The sequence below is a fragment of the Grus americana genome, chromosome 1, assembly GCF_028858705.1.
Source record: "Grus americana isolate bGruAme1 chromosome 1, bGruAme1.mat, whole genome shotgun sequence".
Taxonomy (NCBI): Eukaryota; Metazoa; Chordata; class Aves; order Gruiformes; family Gruidae; genus Grus; species Grus americana.
This window is the reverse complement of record NC_072852.1, coordinates 208,782,518-208,802,222: the sequence shown is the minus strand read 5'-3', so window position 1 is coordinate 208,802,222 and position 19,705 is coordinate 208,782,518. Positions and strand designations below refer to the sequence as shown.

General features: G+C 39.9%; 1 protein-coding gene across 1 annotated transcript in view; it reads left to right on the top strand.

Annotated features, from left to right (window-relative positions):
- FAT3 (FAT atypical cadherin 3) overlaps positions 1 to 19,705 on the top strand; it is a 425,084-nt gene that overhangs the window by 276,621 nt on the left and 128,758 nt on the right. The window contains exon 4 of the mRNA XM_054846690.1: positions 9,565 to 9,626. Coding sequence (XP_054702665.1) covers positions 9,565 to 9,626 — 62 coding nt within the window. The remainder of the gene's footprint in view (positions 1 to 9,564; positions 9,627 to 19,705) is intronic.

Genomic DNA, 19,705 nt, shown 5'->3' with positions numbered 1-19,705 from the left:
GTGCATTTTGTGCAGAGTTTTGATATTTTCAGCAATAAGCTGAGGGAACTCTAACGAGAGACAGAAGGGACGACCAAATAGGAATAAAAAGGCTTTGCTTCAGCTTCTTTTTTTTTTTTTCAGACATAACCACACATTAGAAAACGTAACAGTTTTTTAAAGCAATCATTTTTTATACCTACCTTGTATCAAAAAGGTCGTTTCACTCTCATTGTCACCTCAGGAAAAACAATAAGGCAGCAGTCCTCCACGTAATTGCACGGGCTCGCCTGGTGGGTTCTCTTTCTTGTTCAATGAAGTATCATTCATTTAGATCAGAATGCAGTCTTTCTAAATTAGAGGTTTACATGTGTAATTATATAAAATGATATGTTTGTTTACATCTCCAAGTAAAATGTACATCGTTTTCTATCATTTATCTTTGAAATTCAATTTCACTTTGTCGATCCCTAATTTATTGCAGGAGATGAATGTGCTGTTAGAGTGTTTACGCCTCTCACTGCCTGTGGGTAATAAAATTACCCTGGTTATTGCTATTCATTTCGACATTTCTGTGGTTAGGAATACGCGATAGTTTACTTTCCTGAATATATGGTGGAAATCCTAATGCTATTTATTGCAGCTGCCCCTTTTTTTTTTCCATCTAAAGTCCTAAATTTACTTTCAAAGAGTAGTGGGACAGTTGACAGCTGATGGCTATATTTCTCGACAGATGTGTACTCTTTTCTCTGCTCAGTGTATGTATGGAAAAGCTGTGTTCATACCTTTGCGTGTACAGTTAATAAATATTTGAGAATTCTAGTAAACTCATCAGTAAACCCATACATTCCCATATGAATTTCTGCAAATTCAGCCTCGGGGCTCTGATGAATGAGCAGTGTGTATAACCAGTCGCTGAATTTATGGAACATTTTTGGAAAAGCAGTGTTTGTTTTACTTATTCCTTTTGTCTGTTTAACTTGTTGGGTTAAAAGGCCTATATTTTCACCAAACAATCCCAAGGCATTTTTCTCTCCAAGCAGAGCTTTCAAGGCTAACTCTACAGAACGTTTTCTTTGATATCTTCATATGTTTTTCTTTCTGTATCCTTGTTCCTTACAGTATTTGAGAAAGGCAGATTGGGAAGCGCATCCGCTTTGGACTGTGACGAGATAGCATCAGTGTTGCAGGATGTTCAGAGCATCTCACGGGGCACGAGAACTCCACGGAGAAAGCTCTTTCATTTTATATTCTTGTTTCCATTTCAAAATTGTTTTCTTCGAAGATAAGGATTGGTATCTTAGGAGAAAGTTTCCCCCAGCAACCAGGGAGCAGAAAGCTTTGAGACGAGACCTCAGCTATTCCATCCAGACCATCTCTGTGTGGGTGTGATGTATAAGCTCTGACATATATGGTCCTGTGCTGCCTGTCTGTCCTGGTCGAAGACCCTAACACTGCAAGTAGAGAGGGTATAAAGCATGTACTGCTGTGACTTGCAGCCAGGCAATATATTCTGAGGTTTCAGTCACACCCTGTGTAATCACCTTCAGCCCCTAGTCATACCTCTAGCCCATCCCACACTTGTATTTTTTTATTGAAATGCTTTTTATGAATATGCATAGCAGGAAAAAAAAAAGATTATTTAATAATGGACACGTAGCAGGGAAAAAAAAGAAGATTATTTAATAATGGGCAATAAAACATGCAGTAAATTGTATCTTGTTAGTCTTTTGCCAGGGAAGGGGGAAGATTGTTCTCCTACTCACCTTCCTACCTCTGTGAAGACACTCAGCCTTTGACTTAAAACAGAAGAATGCATTGGGCTTCTTTTACTTTAGTCTGCTTGTTACCTGTCATACACTCTTTTCATATTTCATCTAAACAAAGTTTGGAAATGAGAAATTAATAAAAGAGTTCTTTAAAATTTCATTTTTTAAAAATTTATTTTTTATGCCATAAAATTTGCAACACTTCCAGAGACAGCAGTAAAATATGCTGTCTGTCCAAACTAGATTCTGTTATCTTTTAAGCAGTACTTCAGGAAACAGCTCAGGTAAGGTTATCCATCCACAGGTTGAAGGAAAATAATTTAATTTCATAAGGAGAAGGCTATTGAACTCGCCTTGGCTTTATAGCCATATTAGGGAAATTCAATCTGTGTTAGAAAATAGCCTGTGGCAAACTGATTTTTGGTCCCTAAGTGCCATAGTATTGAAAAATATGTGAATTTCTTCTAAGCCAAAGGTCAGGTTAGTTCACTATCACACCTACAGCCGTGGGCTGATCTGGATGCGTAGAGAATAAGCATCAGAAGAACCAAACCCACAGCAATGTCGCCCTCTGTGTACTATTGTTCAGCCTATCCAGTGCTTAGAAATTTCCTCTGCCAAAGCCTTTGCATTTAGCAGCCATTGGTGAACTTTTCTTCTCTGGCTCTGTAAGTACATGAACTAACTTGTTTCTAACACAAATATTTCAAGTAATGGATGTATATTGAAAGAATGAACATTGGTAAACCTCAGAGCTCAGTATGCCTCTGTGAATATATATATTTTAGGATAATTTTTAACAAGGCCAAGTGCAAGGTCTTGCACATGGGTCAGCGCAATCCCAAGCACAGCTACAGGCTGGATGGAGAATGGATTGAAAGCAGCCCTGAGGAGAAGGGCTTGGGGGTATTGATTGATGAGAAGCTCAACATGAGCCGGCAGTGTGCGCTTGCAGCCCAGAAAGCCAACCGTGTCCTGGGCTGCATCAAAAGAGGTGTGACCAGCAGGTCGAGGGAGGGGATCCTGCCCCTCTACTCCACTCTTGTGAGACCCCACCTGGAGTACCGCGTCCAGCTCTGGGGGCCCGAGGACAGGAGAGACATGGAGCTGTTGGAGCGAGTCCAGAGGAGGGCCACGAAGCTGATTGGAGGGCTGGAGCACCTCTGCTATGAGGACAGGCTGAGAGAGTTGGGGTTGTTCACCCTGGAGAAGACAAGGCTCCGGGGAGATCTAACTGGGGCCTTCCAGTACCTGAAGGGGCCTACAGGAAAGATGGGGAGGGACTGTTTATCAAGGAGTGTGGTGATAGGACAAGGAGTAATGGCTTGAAGCTGAAAGAGGGTAGCTTTACATTAGATACAGCTTTAGATTAGATGTAAAGGAAGAAATTCTTCACTGTGAGGGTGGTGAGGTACTGGAACAGGCTGCCCAGAGAGGTTGTGGATGCCCCATCCCTGGAAGTCTTGAAGGCCAGGTTGGATGGGGCTTTGGGCAACCTGGTCTAGTGGAGGGTGTCCCTGCCCACAGCAGGGGGGTTGGAACTAGATGGTCTTTAAAGTCTCTTCCAACCCAAACCGTTCTGTGGTTCTGTGTATTTGTAGAGCATGATCTATCAACTTAAGCATACACAGACACGCAGACATTTTACTTGTATGAGGACCCTTATGCGAAACGAGAGCTAACTGAAAGCAGAGCATGGATTATTCAGTTGGAAAATTCTAATTGGCCATTGGCTGCTCTAATTAGAGCATTAAAGGCAGAGTTAGCCGGCAGGTTCACATTTATTCAGGTGCCATCACTGTTTCTGACTGCAAAAATAAAGGTAGTGAATGCCTTGAGTTTTCCAGAACAGAAAGTGTTAAGAAAACAAAGAAGTGCTTAACTTTTTCAGCATATATAGTAAGGGTTTATGTGCCTAGTCTACTATGGCTGACTAGTTGATAATTTATGGAATTTGTAAAATAGTGTTGTCCAATGAATACATGATCCTCAGATGACAATTCAGGCTAGTGCAGTTTTGGTGTTATTTCCCCTGTCTTCGGTTGTCACCTTCACTTTGATCAGCATCACATTCACCTAACATTGGAAAACTCCTATTTGGTTGTACTCTGTATTTCTCAAGATTCTCACCTTGCTTGCATATTATCTCATATTTCTTCTCAAGTTAATAATAAAAATAACCATAAACATAAGTATCTCTGTTGGCTTTAGGCCATCCTATAAAATATTTTTTTTATTTACAGTAGTGTACAAAACAAACTTTGATAAAGGTTGGAAAAAATGCCAGAATTCAAATTAAATCCTCTGGTAGGATTACATATGTGGTGAGTTGACCTTGGCTAGATGCCAGGTGCCCACCAAGCCGCTCTATCACTGCCCTCCTCAGCAGCACAGGGAGAGGAGAAGAATAAGATGGAAAAAAACCCTCATGGGTCAAGATGAAGGCAGTTTAATAAAGCAAAAGGCCATGCATGGAAGCAAAGGAAAAACAAAAGATTTATTCTGTGTTTCCCATCAGCAGGCAATGTCCGGCCACTTCCCGGGAAGCAGGGCTGCAGTATGTGTAGCGGTTGCTCTGGAAGACAAATGTCGTAAATAACGAAGGCACCCCCTTCCTCCTCCTTTCTCCCAGCTTTTATTGCTGAGCAGACATCACATAGAATGGAATATCCCTTTGGTCAGTTGGGGTCATCCCAAGATCTTGCCCACCCCCAGCCCGCTGCTGAGGGGGAATGTTGGAGAGACAGCCTTGGTGTGTGCCAGCACTGCTCAGCAGCAGCCAAAACGCCGGTGTGTTACCAACACCTTGCTGGCTACCGATGCACAGCACAGCACTGTGGGGCTGCTGTGGGGGAAATTAACTCCATCCCAGCCAGACCCAATACAACATGGCAGCATCACAACCTCCTGAGGAAGGAATAATTTGGATATGCAAATAGAAATACAGTTACTGAACTTTTTGAGATGAGCGATGTTGGCCTCAAATTACATTTGAATATAAATTTGTTTGCCTTGCTTTGTTTATGTTAAATAAGTTAATAATTTTCTGTGCTTTTTCATGTGTTCTTGACTAAAAATGCAGATTACATTGATTTGAGAGAGATTCTTAGCTAGCATAAATTTAGAGAGCTGCTTTGATTGCATTGGAATTGCACTAGATTGAGCCTGTTACCTGTTTATCATCAGAGAGCAGTGTGTACTTTTGGGTATTCCTCAGATACAGACATTTAGCATAGCCACAGGTTTAAGCATCCAAGCAGAACTACTGTTCAGAAAAATACAATATATCATAAAAGACTCAGTTTGAGACAGAACATTATGGCATTTCTGAATAGCAAAGCATACCTTAGCTGACACAATGGCACCAACAAGCTGCTGCTCTCTTTTTTAGGTTTGCTGGCGTTATTATTAGTAAAGATGCAGTTTTCTAAAAATAATATTACAAAGTATTAGTCATACTGTTGAATTCATAACTCTTCCTTACTTTATGTCATCTTCAATCATCTGTACACACGCATGCATCCACACACATACCTGGTACTAAGACACCAGACCTGTGATCGAGTTACTATTTGCTAATACGTTACATTTCCTCATTTGCACTCTAGTAACTGCATGCTTCACTCATTGCAAACGCGAAGTAACTCGTGGGTTTTGATTTCTTTCACTGAACTTTTTCCTTTTTTTCACTTTGCATCTGCGATATGCTAAAAGCATTATCCCAAGCATCAGTGCTAAGTATTGCTCAAATGTCTTGATCACACGTCTGAGCCCTAATAGCTGGCGATTTGTTTCCAAGATGATGCATTGGCTGAAGATTGTATAGGCTGATGTATTGGTTAAAGCATCAGGATTTCTAAGTCATTGTCCTGTTCTTCTGCGTCACTCTGGCTGCACCTAAGCTGTAAGGCAGGTCTGCCTTGTCGTCCACCCCAAATCTCTGGTTCTTCTGTCCAGATTATAAGGTAATGGGGTGAAGGACACTGCTATTTCTTCTCCATCCACATGCTGAGTTTCCTTTTAGAGGAGAATGATGCAGGAGAAGATGATGTACACTATCCAGTGTACAGTGAGATGTGAGATGTTGGAAGGATGTTCCTCAGTCGGTGTCAGCTGGGACTTGTCGCCGTGTCCTGCAGTATACTGGGACATGTTGTGCAGGGTGAGCTTATCACCTGCCAGCATTTCTGAACTCTGTAATTGGAGGAGAACAGTAATTGTTCATTTATTAGGGTGGGAAAAGTACTCCAATAGCAAAAGTAACAGATAGTGTAGAAAAGCAAGCTGTATAATATATAGTTATCTCCAAGCTGAAATACTGGGTCAAGCAATGTTTTGGAGTTTCACAAAACAGTTCATTTATATGGCCTCAGGAACAGATGTGCCAGGATGCAGAGAGAGATGTTTTAACTCAGAAAGTCAAAGAGAAGTATGAAATCTGGGAACGGAATCACATAACCTTGCTTGTGAGCTGACGGTTTTATTGTAAATAACTTTTCTATTAGATCCAGTTTTCCTCTTCACTTTCATGGCTGTTCTTAAAGAATCATCACAGTTATAAATATCTGCTGCCCTTAGCAGGACCATGATGTTTCCCTGGAAATTTGAGAGAACCCATTTGAGAGGTGTGCTATGACTTTTGAAGCTTGTTAGTGTTTTTGACTATTTTGTGAGAAATGAGTGCTATATTTCCCAGCTGGCTTTGGACAGTTGTCCAGATGGCTGTGTCTAGAAGAGCTACGGCACATATTGAAGATAGGAAAAAAGAAAGGGTCATTTTTTATCATTGTCCCCTTGTGATTTTATATCATAACCAACAGTGCAGCCTAACATAATTTCTTTGGGTTTATTTTTCTCTGTGAGTTATTTTCTTTAGATAATGCCTTTACACCATAACAGACTATGACAATTTAATACAGTTAGGCAACTAAAACCAGGATATGTTCTCTTGTGCAAAGCCAAGTTTTTCTCAGTTGCCTCTGTATCTTGAAAATACAGTTCTACGTCCTGCTAAATATTACAATTATTATGTCTCTATGGCATGGAGTACTGAATACAGGAGGGAGGGACACAGCAAGGTTTTCATAAAAACCATGAAATTAATTTCTTTGAGACTGGAGTGGTAAAGCTGTGGGTAGTCTCAGACATAACTGGAATGTATTTCTTTTTTTTTTTTTTTTTCCAGTTTTGATGATTAGTCTTAAACAGAATTCCTTGAAATTCAGTTTTATAATCTGAAAGGACCAGCTTCACATCCATACTAATATGTGATGATAATTAAATAAATATTAACATCAAGTAGTTGAGATCTGATTTTATGTATAGTCAAACAGTAGTGTTGTGTAGTGTTTTCTGTCTGTGACTTCAGGAATGCGTGTGGAAGTGAGCAGCCAGGAGACTGCAATGGGGCCACCATAAGTGTCGGATAAGAGAGTGGAAACTAGAGGCCCCACAACTGTGCAAACAAATGACCAATTATTTCTATAGAGTACTGTAACAACCTCATGCAACTGCCCAGAACTGGCAGTTGTATGTAGAGCTGCCTTTAAAGCAAAAACAATTAGTTGTGCTGGCACGATACTAGGATCAGGTCTGCAGAACTGAAGGTGATGGTCTGGTTACCTGCCCTTTAGGACCAGCTGTTAAGTCTGGGTGCTAAATCTGTCAAGATCTGCTACGTTTAAAATACATGCAGTTCTGTCGTAGAGACTTGCCCCATGGTCATACACCTTTTTTAGAAGTAAATGTAGGTCTGAAGGCACTCTGACCATTATTGCAGTCCAAAAGGCTCTACACTGAAAAAAAGGAAAACAAAAAAACCCAACCAACCTTTAGTGATAACAGTAGTTTTGTGAGGAGCAGCAGCAGCAGTAGTAGTAGTAATAGTTTTAGTTTTACCAATGAAAAACAAGTACTATTCATTCTGACAGTGATATTCAGTTTCAGACATTAACTCCTGGTCTTCAAAAGGAATGTGAATTCATCTGCCTGAAGAAGATGATGAGGGCAGCGACCTTCTATAATTTACAGCTAGACATTTCTTGTTTAAGAAGAAAGTAGGTGGAGTTCATAGTGGCACTTTAGGAAGGAAGGAAGTGGAAGATGAGATAAAAATGATCCTTACAATGGTTGTGCTTGATAAATATCCATAGTGAACATCCACATGATGAACAGGGATATTTCAAATTTGAAATTTTTACTTTATCAATTTATTGGGGCTGAACTTCTTTCATAATTAGGAATAACTTCTCTGTGTCTTTGCATTCTCTCTAGACATGGTGGGATCTTGTGTGAATGACACCAATTTGTCATCTGTGCTGTCATGTCTGTTTAAACTCATGCAGTGAGTAGATGTCTCCCATGTGGTATAACTGTTTTAAATACTTCCAATTGCTCGATGCAGGCAATACCAGTTCTTTTGGGTTTTCAGCCCTTTGCCAGCACCAGGTTCTTCTGTGTAGCTGTAGTGATCCACTGGGGTTTCTGTGACCTCCCCTTGGGTGTTACTTCTGTGGTGTAACAGATCTTGTAACAAGTCTGAAATATTGGAAGCAGAGTGGACTTTCCTTTGTTCATTTCATCCTATTGCTTCGAGTAATATTTCCCCCCTTCTCACCAAAATAGATAATGTGATTCCCCAAGGAGAACGCAACAGTGTGTGAGGAGCTGTGGGTGTAGAAGCTTTCTGTGACTAGAGGTGTTACATAGATGTAAGATGTTGCTGATGGTTTGGGGTTTTTTTGGCAGAATTTAGAGTCATCATGGATTTGTGTTTAGATGTTTGGCTGGTCTGATTAAATAAATAAGTATAATAGGTAATCCAAGGAGTATTTATTTTCTTTTCTTCCTTCATAATCTCAGAGATGAGGAATTCTTGAGAATTACTTTGTCCACTGGCATTGTCTCCAAAAACAGCTTTACGTCTAGGAAAAGTTGGTCCCTTTATGCTCATCAGAATCTATCAAAAAACAAGCACATAATACATTTTCCTATCCAAAAAAATGTTTTGTATGAGGGAAAACTCAAATCTGCCCTTTAAATCTCCAGTGAGAACAAAATAAAAAACTAAGCTGTGTTCATAGAAGATATGCATTGCTTTTCTTGAGGGAACATTGGAAGTGTTTCATTTTCTTTCCTTGGTATAAATCTCACAAGAGGTTAATCATTTGTGAAAGTACATTGCTTTAAAAAAAAAAAGCTATCTTGATCATCCTCATGTAAAAGGGTACTTTATTTTAAAGACTCAATTTGAGCATGGAACAAATTGATGAAATTGTAGTACAAAACCTTTAATGCATTAGAATGATTACATTTGGAAATCATTATGTATACAAGTAGTTATTACAGAAATAACCTTCTTTGTCAAGTATTCTTGGCGTGGAAGTAATCAGCATCCTATCCCATTAATTGTTTGAGAACTCTGAAATCTTTAATGAGGTTTTTTACAGAAGGATTTCAGTCAAATGCAAATGATTCACTGAAGCACTTAATCATAAGACAAATAGTTATTCTTTAAGTAAGGTTTTTTTATTCACTGTAATAAATGTAGCCTGTTAACTGTAGATACACAGCTGACTGTTTTTCAGTTACTTTTCTCACAGCATTTTTCTTTAAAGGTTCATTGTTAGTCAGAAAGTCATAATGGCTGCACTGAGAAAGAAAATGCTTGACAGATGTCAAGAAATCTGTGTCTGATATCACTTCAAATAGATTTTTTCCCTCTGAGTGTTTGAAAAATGAATTTATTTCTTCTGGTCGATAGAGGCATATATTTTTCAACGGGTATTGACAATCAAATATCATCCTTTTTTCACAGGTCTGATTACAACAACGTCAAGAAAATTGGATCGGGAGCAGCAAGCAGAGCACTTTTTGGAGGTAAGATTAAGTGGAAAATATATGTTAAAAGGTTAACTGATTTTTGCAGTTTAAAATCACTTCTTCCTCTTCCATGAGAGTGGTATTCTCCCTTCTCTCAATGTATGGCAGACTCACACAAAGCTAGGAATTGCCTGGTTATACAGAAGAAATAATACGTTTTGCAATTCCCAAGCACAGGAAAAAAATTGAACAAATATGCACAACACTTCTTTTCCACCTCTAATCTGCTTCTGTTAAATCTTTTATTGTAGCCCATAATTTTATTTGTTACAGAAGTTTGGAATATCGAGAGCAAAGTTGTTTGGTATTTTTGGGAGTTTTTTTAATTGGAACCACCCCAACCCTGCCAAGAATTTCAGTCTCTCAGGTTAAACATGTTTTAAGTTTTGCATTTCGGATCTGTAATACAAACTTTTCTTTTGGATGAAAGCAAGCTTTGACCTTGCTCGCATTCACTGCATCATCTGAATCAATGAATAATTTTTTAGCTTTCACTTATTGGGACTATCAACAGCAATTTTCAGGTTAAAAACTGCCCTCTAAAAAGAGTGTCTAAACCATTCCCTCGGCCCTTAGATGAATGTTTCTCTTTGTTGTAAGTAAGTAGCTCACATATGTTGGATATGGAATGATATACTTGTAAACTACTGGTTTTACCACATGTGTTTTCTTTCACATTGCTATACACCGTGCTGTGCTTTTTTTCCTTTGGGTAGAAGATCTTTGACTCTCTTCTCTTGTCTATTTGTGAAATAAGGAATGTTTGATTCGTGTCGGTACAAGTAAAAAAGAACCATATTGTCCCACATAATCAATCATTCCTACTATGTATTTTGGGAAATACTCTTCAAACCCATGCAAGTTAAAAACATCTGGACAAAATAGTTCCCAATGCAGTCACTATCTGGCAACAGCATGTAGTAAAATATACTTTTGTATATTCCATGGTTCTTTTTGTTTGTTAGAAATCCCAAATTATTTTAGTTAGTGCAGAACATGGGAGAGAAGAGTTAATTTATTAGTGTACAAGTTTGGTTTGGGTTTTTTTCTTGATAATTCACTGTAGATCCTTACACATTCCAGGCCATAAATAAATGGAGGGAAATAAAAGGATTTTCCCCTTTTTAGGATTTATTAAGTTGAAAAGTTAGTAAAGTAATCATGTGTTCCAATAACTGCAAGCTTTCCAGTTTATACTGTCAGAGAAGATTGCAAACTGAATGAAATTGGCATTGATTTTGAAATATATCTATTGATGAGAATCTTAGGTCTGTAAGTCTCTTTTGCATTTATGTGTTTGCCTCAGAGACCTCAGTGAAACATGTCAACTTCACATGTACCAGAGGATTCCCACACAGATGGGGAAGTGTTACTATTAATAGCAAAAATAAAAAGTAATTGCTTATAGCAGTTAGGCTTTAGTCATCAATACGAATTAATATATTCCATCCCCTGGATTTTATCTTGTTTGAAAAAATAACCATCTGCAAGATTTTGAGGACTGAAGGTGCACTAGAGGGAAGTTGGTGTCATGGGGTGCTCCAAGGCTTGCGAACGGGGAGTGGAGGGCAGGCTGCGGAGAAGAGAAATGCCTGAGCGGGGTGTCCTGGAGAAGCAAGGAGAGGACCACACTTGTGAAACCCCCCTGGAAATGGTGTACGGGAAAGGGAATAGGGCTCTGGTGGGGACATGGTCCCGAGGGCCAAATTGACCCTTTGAGCTGATGATGAAACGTTGACCATCGCTGCCTCCTGGGAGGCGCATTCCTGGGGATTGGAGCAAATAAGCTGCTGGGGATCTGGAGCCAGGCTGGCCAAGCTGTGCTCATTCTTGTCGCACGCTCAGAAGACATTTTCTAAAGCGCCTGGCTGTCTCTGTGTGTAATTAACCCCCTGGGGAGGCCTTAACTGACAAGACAACCATGGTCTCCCAGTAGTACAGTATTTCCCTTCTGGCTTCGTTTCGTATCCTTCTTCCAGTAGTCTGTCTGATATAAAAGAGAGCAAACTTGGCTCCCTTTGAAAAGCTCTGAGCAGTGCTTCACCTGGCAACCCTTCCTTTGCCCAGTGCGTGTGCGAGGCACTGATGGACCTTTCTAGATACAACTTTTTAATTGTTTTTAATAAGCCTATCTTTTCCTACCTGAATTTGACAGGGACACTATACCCATATCAGCCAGTACGTACTGAGCAAATTCCATTACTAACAGTATTTCCTCCTCTTTCGCAAAAGTTGTTAGGAAGAAGAGGTGAAATAAGATGGCAGATGTTAGTCATTGTAATTGCGTGTAGTGTCAGTGCTCGTCTCCAGACCACCACTTGTGATGGCTTAGGGTGGCTCTTCTGGATTCGCCTGTGCCTGTCTCTGTCGGAGGAAACGTGAATTACTGGATGTGTATTTTAAAGGCTGCCATACTTAGGAAAGGTGAATCTAAGTGACTCCCCTTCTAAATGCATGAGAAGTCTGTTGCAAAGTAAGTACTGAGCCCAGGTTAACCGTGCATCGTTTCTTCCGTCCTCCTTTAATTATTCTTTGGATGTATGGACCTGTGTCCCTGTGACTTTTTTAACAGTATCCAAGGCTGCTGTCACAGGACTTGCATTTGCCAAAGAGTATGTGCCAAAATGAGCACAAAAACGTGTCTAGACCCTGAGTTAAAAGATGCATGAGTAAGTCAGAAATAGACTCCCCTTTACAATAATAGAGATTTTTTGTTTGGTTTGGTGATGTTGTTTGGGGAGGTTTCTTTTTTGTTTGTGGCTTTTTGGGAGAAGAAAAAAAAAAGTATTTCTCATTGATTGTGGCATTGTCGATGCTATTTTTTTTTTCAGCTTTCAGTTTGAGGGCTATTTTTTTTTGACACCTTTGTAATGTCTTGCAAGGCTGCAGGTTTTAGTCAGTGCTTGTTATCAGGCAGAATTTTTCTGATTACATTTAAATTGGATGTCACTGGGTTTTATTCAGGATGGTCTCTTGCTTTAGTGGATTCTTACTAATGGAATGGTTCTGCCTGAAACGGGAGGAAAATGACCACTTGATTACATTACTTTCTCACATGAAGCAAGCCAAAAGCATTTGTTTTATCTCACAGACTTTCTTAAAGATTCTGTAGTTGTGATGAAGCATTTAAATATCCGTCTGAAACAAGAAAGGTAATTCTGAGTAAGTAAATGAAAATAGCAATGTATTTCCAAGTGAGGTGCAATTGCAGGTTTCAGGTGATCCATCTTCATACTCCTTCAATAATTGGACACTTCAGCACTATGGTTATATGTGTCCTCCTCTTCTTTCCTTCTTTTATTTCTTTCTTCTCCTGGGTACGTGTTGTCTTCCAGCAATTTCTATGTTAACACTTATGCTAATTTACTGAAAAGAAGAAACTGGAAGTGGAGAATGTTAGTGGAGTTTGAGCTATGGAAAAACACAGAAAACAGTCTGGCTGGGTTTTCTGCCCACATTTTTTTTAGTGCCTCCTAATCCTGGTCTGACAGCTTTACAAACTCTAGTAATTTTGCTGTGCGATTTTACGGAAACAGCTGCTGGAGTGATGGAGGTCCGATTATAAGAGTAAAAAGTAAACCATTTCCTGCAGGATCTGCATCCTTGTGTTGTGTCAGTTGATTTTGAGATGTCCAGAACATGAATAATTCCAAGTCTGCTTTCCAGTGTACATGTGCAGCTTGATGGGAGAGGATGGTTGAATCCAGGCTACATCTCATTGACTTGCGCGTTCAGCCTGGAAAGTGGATCTGAGCGCGTGCTTTCTCACCCGGAGCGGTTTCTGAACGTGCTGCTGCAGATGCTGGGTTACTTATGTCTCCAACACGGAGAGCCTCTGCAAAATGCACCCACTTCTGGGGAGTTCAGTTTGCGGGTAGCTGCTGAGGCGAGCTCTGTATTTAGCAAAAGAATGAGCTAAAAGAGATACAGGCTTCAGTGTGCACTTTTAGCAACAGTCTTTGAAATTTTATGATTGGAGGGGTAAATTATCTGTAGCAAGAGATGACCTCTTCATCCTCTTGATAACTGTATATAATAAGTTGGTGCTTTTAAAGTGCTGAGGCTATTTAGTCTCTCCTTGACGAGTACATGTGGTGCAGGCTAAGTCATTTAGCAAGTTTTGAAAATTGTATCGATAGCACTGTCTGTTCCTCCAAAAAATGTTTAAGTTTACCACTGTAGATGTATTCAGAAATTATCTTTTAACATTTGTCATAGTGGAAAACTTGTCTATTCAAAGCCTCTCTAAAGAATAAAAATAGTTGCTAATAAGCATGGTCAGAACTTTAAATCTCTTCAGGAGTGACAAAGCGACTGAAGACAATAAGTTTAAGAATACTGTTACAGCATCCTTGGCCTTTCAAGGTCCGAGTCATGTACCATAATTAATGAGGAGGAGGAGTGGGAGCAGAGTGTTGGCTTAGTGCAGCTAATTTTTAGCCAACTTAGTGCTATCAGAATAGTAACAGTGCCTCTCAAGTGCCTTGATTTTGTCACAAATCAGTATATACAAGCCTCATCAATCTTCCTGCTGTGATGCTTGAGCGTAGCTCTGAGAAGGATGTCACTAACAGTGCAAGGGGTTGTAATGAAGATAAGTTGGTAAATCTGATGTGAGTGTCAAAATACATGTGCTGAATGAAGCATATTGGTTTCTATTTACTGTAAGTACACTAACAGGGTACAATAAACTGTGTTACATGGTGTGTATTTATATGCAGTAATTAGAGGGAAGCATACTAATCTGCTGTAATTGTAGCCTTCTAAAAAGAATTCAAATTTCCACTCGTTTAATGGGAAGTCGCAAGTGTGAGGGGAATTTTGATGGAGGGACTATCATTTTTTCGGCTTGGAATTTGGTCTGGACTGTCACAGGGGAAATCGCTGCTGGAAACTTTATGGCCTCAGTTTGTGGGGGAGAGGGGGTTTAAAATCTTGAAAAGTAGCATTTTAAAATAGCACTGCCTCTCAGTTCTTCCCACAAACACCACGCTGGTGGTTCAGCGTTGGACTGGTGCTGCGTTCGCTGCCATCCTCCTCTTTTTCTCCAGCATCTCCCCCGCAAGAATCGAACAGATTTAACCTTGTTTTTCTTTCGAGCCTGTTCAGTTAGGCTGTAGCCTTTGCTAGTGGTGATGCCTGAAGTCAGTGGTCCTTTGTGAGAATCCGCAGCGTTTTCTGAAGAATATAGGCAGCCGTGTGGCAATATGCTCGCGTGTATTTTTACAGGAGAAGTACAAAAGCTGAAGTTCATTGGGTTTATGTAGCTGAATAGTACTCTGCAGAACATTGATTGCTTAAATCCTGGATTATGAATCTGTGTAAGCATTTGTTTCATGGATCTTTAGCATTGCCCACATTTGGCAGGGAAAGCTGCATTTTTTCTTGGTGACACGCTGGTGATGGGGTAAGAATGAGGCAGTGTGTCTGATTGAACATTTTGTCTGAGGTTTAAATGGCTCCAAAGGCACATGCCTTTCCCTTTTTAACGTTGAAGCTTATCAGATGATGCAAGGCAAATTAAAAAAAAATAGGTAAACAGCCTCTTATTTCCAGCCTGAGCTTAACAATTATTAGTGGCTGTGCTTACTGGAAATAAGAGAACTATTTTTTTTAATGATTTTGAGGACACCTGAAAGGATTTTTAGTGGAGCAGTAGGTATGTAGGGTCAACTTTCTAAAAAGGCAATGAAAGCTGTTTCATGATGTCAGCTTCCAATGGTGACACACTGAAATTGAATGTCAACTTCAAAGGTGGGGGAAAAAAAGCAAAGGGAAAAAGGAAAGAAAGGGAAAAAAGGAAAGAAAGGGGAAAAAAAGAAAGGGAAGAAAATAAACAGTTCTAAAAGAAAATCAAAAGCGTGTTCATCTCATACTGCCTCTCCATGGGTTTATCAGCAGTGGGTGAAGCCGCCTGTGGGACAGGTCGGTGTGGTGGTGGATCTAGCAGAGACCTCAGTTCCTGGCGTAGAAGGCACATGCTGAGCTCGCTCATCCCACGCTGCAGATTTCCATCCTGCACCCTGTGTTCTTCAGGAGCTGTTATTCTGCACCAGCTTTCTAGAGATGCAAGGGCTGCACTTGCTCCCCCTTCCTCTCCCATTTTATTTTTTTTTCCCGTCTATTTTCAGAAGTAGCCAAGAACTTTCCAAAGGCAGGAGATGACCGGAGGTTAAAGCTCTCTTGCAGAGGCATATTTGCATATGACATTGCACACTGTTTCTCATGTGTATTCAGGCAGAAAGTCTTACACAGCAAAATATGGGAAAAGTCCTGGTGTGATTCATCTGTCTGCAGTGATCAGTGGTCTCCTCGATTAGACTATTGTCTCTAGCTAATGTGATCTGATAAGACGAAGAATTATCAAGTGCGTCACAGAAAATATTACTAGTTCAGTTGTTAACTGAGTGGCCTCTGCAAGAGATGTGAACAGGAATTTTAAACTGTAAAATAATTAAGGCATGGCATTTTTACGGATTATTCTCTTTTCTTTGATTATTGCAAATTTCAATAGCTCCCAGATGTCCCTTTATTTTAGAGAGCAACTTGAGAAGTAACACAGACGACAAAGCCTAAGCATTGGGAAAACTGAGTTTAATAACATTTTCTTCGTGCATATGGAATTTTAATTTTGTTTTCTTACTAAATAAGAAAAAACTCTTCATAAAATGATAATGATAGGGCAAAATAAGTTTGAATTAAAAAAAAAAGGAGTTGTGTATTTAAATCCTCAATATTGCATGTTAAATTCAGGTAGCCAATAGGAAATGTACACACAACTCTGATGCCATAATATATACCAAAGACAAGGGGCAAGAATGGGTCCACGTATATCAAATAGCAGCGTGAACCTCAGCTCATTTCAGTTATTCAATGAACTACCAATGGCCTTGAGAGACTGGATGTGCAAAGAATGTCTGTGACATTTCCACAGTTTGTGGACTTTAAGTCAACCCTGAGGATGCTTTGTTTGCTTTTTGCCTTGTGCTTATGGTTGATTTCAGTCTTTTTTTTTTTTTAGATACTATTCATCTAATTCTTTTAACTCTCTCAAGATTAGATTGTTTCTCTTTAAAATGTTTTGCACGTGCTAACAACCAGGATGATGTCAAGGAGAAACACACTACTGACAGCTCAATTAGTGCATCATTTATATCCAAGTATCTGATTCTGGCCTCTCTTGGAGAGTGCTTAAGCCATCCAGCTAATCTGATACTGTATGGAAGTTCTTACACGGCAGGATTTTAGTCCACCATTAAAAAATCTTACACTTGTTTGGTTAATCCATTCTATTGATTCAGGATACCAATAGTAATGAAGAAAAGCAATCCTCTTTTCTATGTATAATGAACTCCCTAAATCAAAAATCTTCGTAACTCAATATGCAGAACTTTGGGGTTTTGTTGTGAATGCTTGACAACTATAGAAATGAGTCAAATAGTTTATAGACCTTTTATAGATGTATTGTAAGCTTGTGTTAATTTATTTGGGCATTAAAATAAAAAAGCACAGCTCATGTATTATTTAGTCACTCCTTAGCTAATGGAAGAGATTTGATTTTTCCAGTTCATCGATATATATGATGACAGATTCAAGATCTACAGTGGAATACTGCCCCAAGTGTATTTTCCACAAAATCATGTTTCACCAGAGTCTGCTAGAAATGGGCAGGGAACAATTGATATTACGATCCAGGTTTAAAAACCTATTAGCCATTTAGATGAAAAGTTGACCTAGTATAAGGATACAGATGATTTTGCAAGTACCAATTCAGGTTCGTATTTTGAAGAGCATGGCAAGATCAGAGTTGTCCAGGGCTAGGGCTTTGGTTCACACACTGCTGTCTACCACGGTTGTTGTGTCTCATTAGAAAAATCACATTTCTGATTGCCTCGAGCTTTGCCTTAGTAAGGAATGATTTGCATATATCTAGAGTTTGCAGAGGGGAGGGAGTTTGTTTTGATTTCATGAATCGCTGACCTGAACTGTTGGGTCATGAAATGAAGAAATGAAAATCCACAAAGTACAGTGCTGTCGGCTTTTTCATGCTGGGCATCAAATGCCTCGTTTAGGATTTTCCTTGTGGACCCACAGCAATCTAGCAGCAGGTCTTGGCTTTAAGCACCTCATCGTGTGCAAGCATGGAAGGAGATACTCAGCGTATAGGCTTCACGTGCTGTCTTATCAGGCATTTTCCAGTTCTTTTAAAGGCATAACAGAGAAGGTGGAATTGTGCCAGGAAGCAAATCCAGCCTGCAGGCTGCCACCCTGCAGGGTCCTGAGCATCTCCTGGGAGCCTAGAGGTGTATCAGCATTTCCTTGACCCTCTGGACTGAATTAAAATCTCACTGGATTTAACATCGTGCAGTTGTGAAGTCTAGTAGTGCAAGAAAGTGACCTTCTGGTTAACTAGCATTATGTTAAGACATCTGTGATGTCACTGTGGAGAGCGAAAAGTCTTATTTATTATCCTGGGGGCTAGTTGAGTTCCTTTGCTTACCCTGAGCGGTGTTCTTTGGCTTCAGTAGCATTGATTTTCTTGAAGTTATCCCTGATAATACCCAGGATGAGAGAATTAGACACCAGCTCCCATGGCTGTGTTTCCCCAGATATGTCTGGAAATGGATGAGTGAGCACATTAGAGAAAAGTAATTTAAAATATACCCAACACCTGTTTCTTCTGCTCTGTTTGCAGAACTATGAGATGGCAGAGCATTAGATCAATGAAAATGGGATGGAAAAGTATTATTAAAACACCAAACATTATTGTTTGGTTTGAAAATTAGGTCTGCACCCATGTGTTAAATGCTGTTGAAACAGAGAGGGATATATTAATGGTCTTCCTTCTCATTTTATAAATCATTCCTCACGCTAAGCTTATGTGGACGAATTCTGCGGTAAATCTATACCAAGTTCTTCTTTTCTGCCAGGATTTAGGAGTTTGGTCTAATGTTGCTTTCTCACTGAGGGATTAGCTCACAGATTAGCTCAGGGTTAACAGGTTTTTTCTTCATTGTATGTTTCTTCAGATCTGTAGCTCTCTTTTTTTATGGGCTGGAGCCCACCTACCAGGCCCAAATAGGTCGGATATACCCTTTCAGGGTGTCTCTTTTGCCAGGTCCCATGCTTGGTGAGACAAAGAGTCATTGTGAAGGGCACGCTGCTTTGCTAAATCTTCACATTTGTTTTATGAATGTACCAATGTTTTAATCTTCTGCAGAAGCAGCAGGAAATCTTTCACATGATTTGAATCTATTTTAGATGTACAGAGCCTTTGTGTTATCTGAAGCATGTCTCCTTTAGTGCTATATCATGTTTTCTGTAGCATTTGCAATACCCATCAGCTGCCAGACTCTTAATTTATGTCTGTCAGTGTTTGAGCACACACACACGCATGCACACACACATTTCGTGGAGGTCTCCGCTTCCTGCCTTCCTGGCTAAGACCGAGCTGAGCGTGGCATTTAAGGCAGGGGACAATATTCTTCCTCAGTTAGGAATGCATTGCATCTGTACTAAAATCCTTCCTGGGCACAGGAAATCCTAGTATGCCTTTTAATTAATCCACCATTTAGAAACATGCCCTTAAACAAGTTTTTCATCCATTTGTCCTTTCTCCTGGAGTAATCTGTACTCAGCCATTTGGAATTCATGCTTGTTATCTCTAAAAAAAGTTAATTCTGGGCTATTTTCACAGTGACTTCGCTTACCGCCACCATTTATATGCACCAAATACAACCACCCTGCAATACGTCATGTATGGATCCCAACACGAAATCTCCAGTTCCTTTGACCTGAGTGGACTTTGGTTTGGTTTGAGACATGCTCTTTGATCACAGGCTGTTGCAGTGTCCGTGGAGTCCGACTGGAGATGGTTCCCAGGACACCTGCAGCTTAAGCAGTCCCTGCCCCAGATCATCTTCACTTGTGAGCACCTCAGTTTACAGGCAGCCTCTCCACAAGGGAAAAAGTGGAACAACTATTTCCTTTTGCAAGTTCTAGTAGATTTTACTATCTTCCCTGCAGCTCTCTTCTCCATCATAAAGATCATCCTTATTCCTGAGGTCTACTCCTTT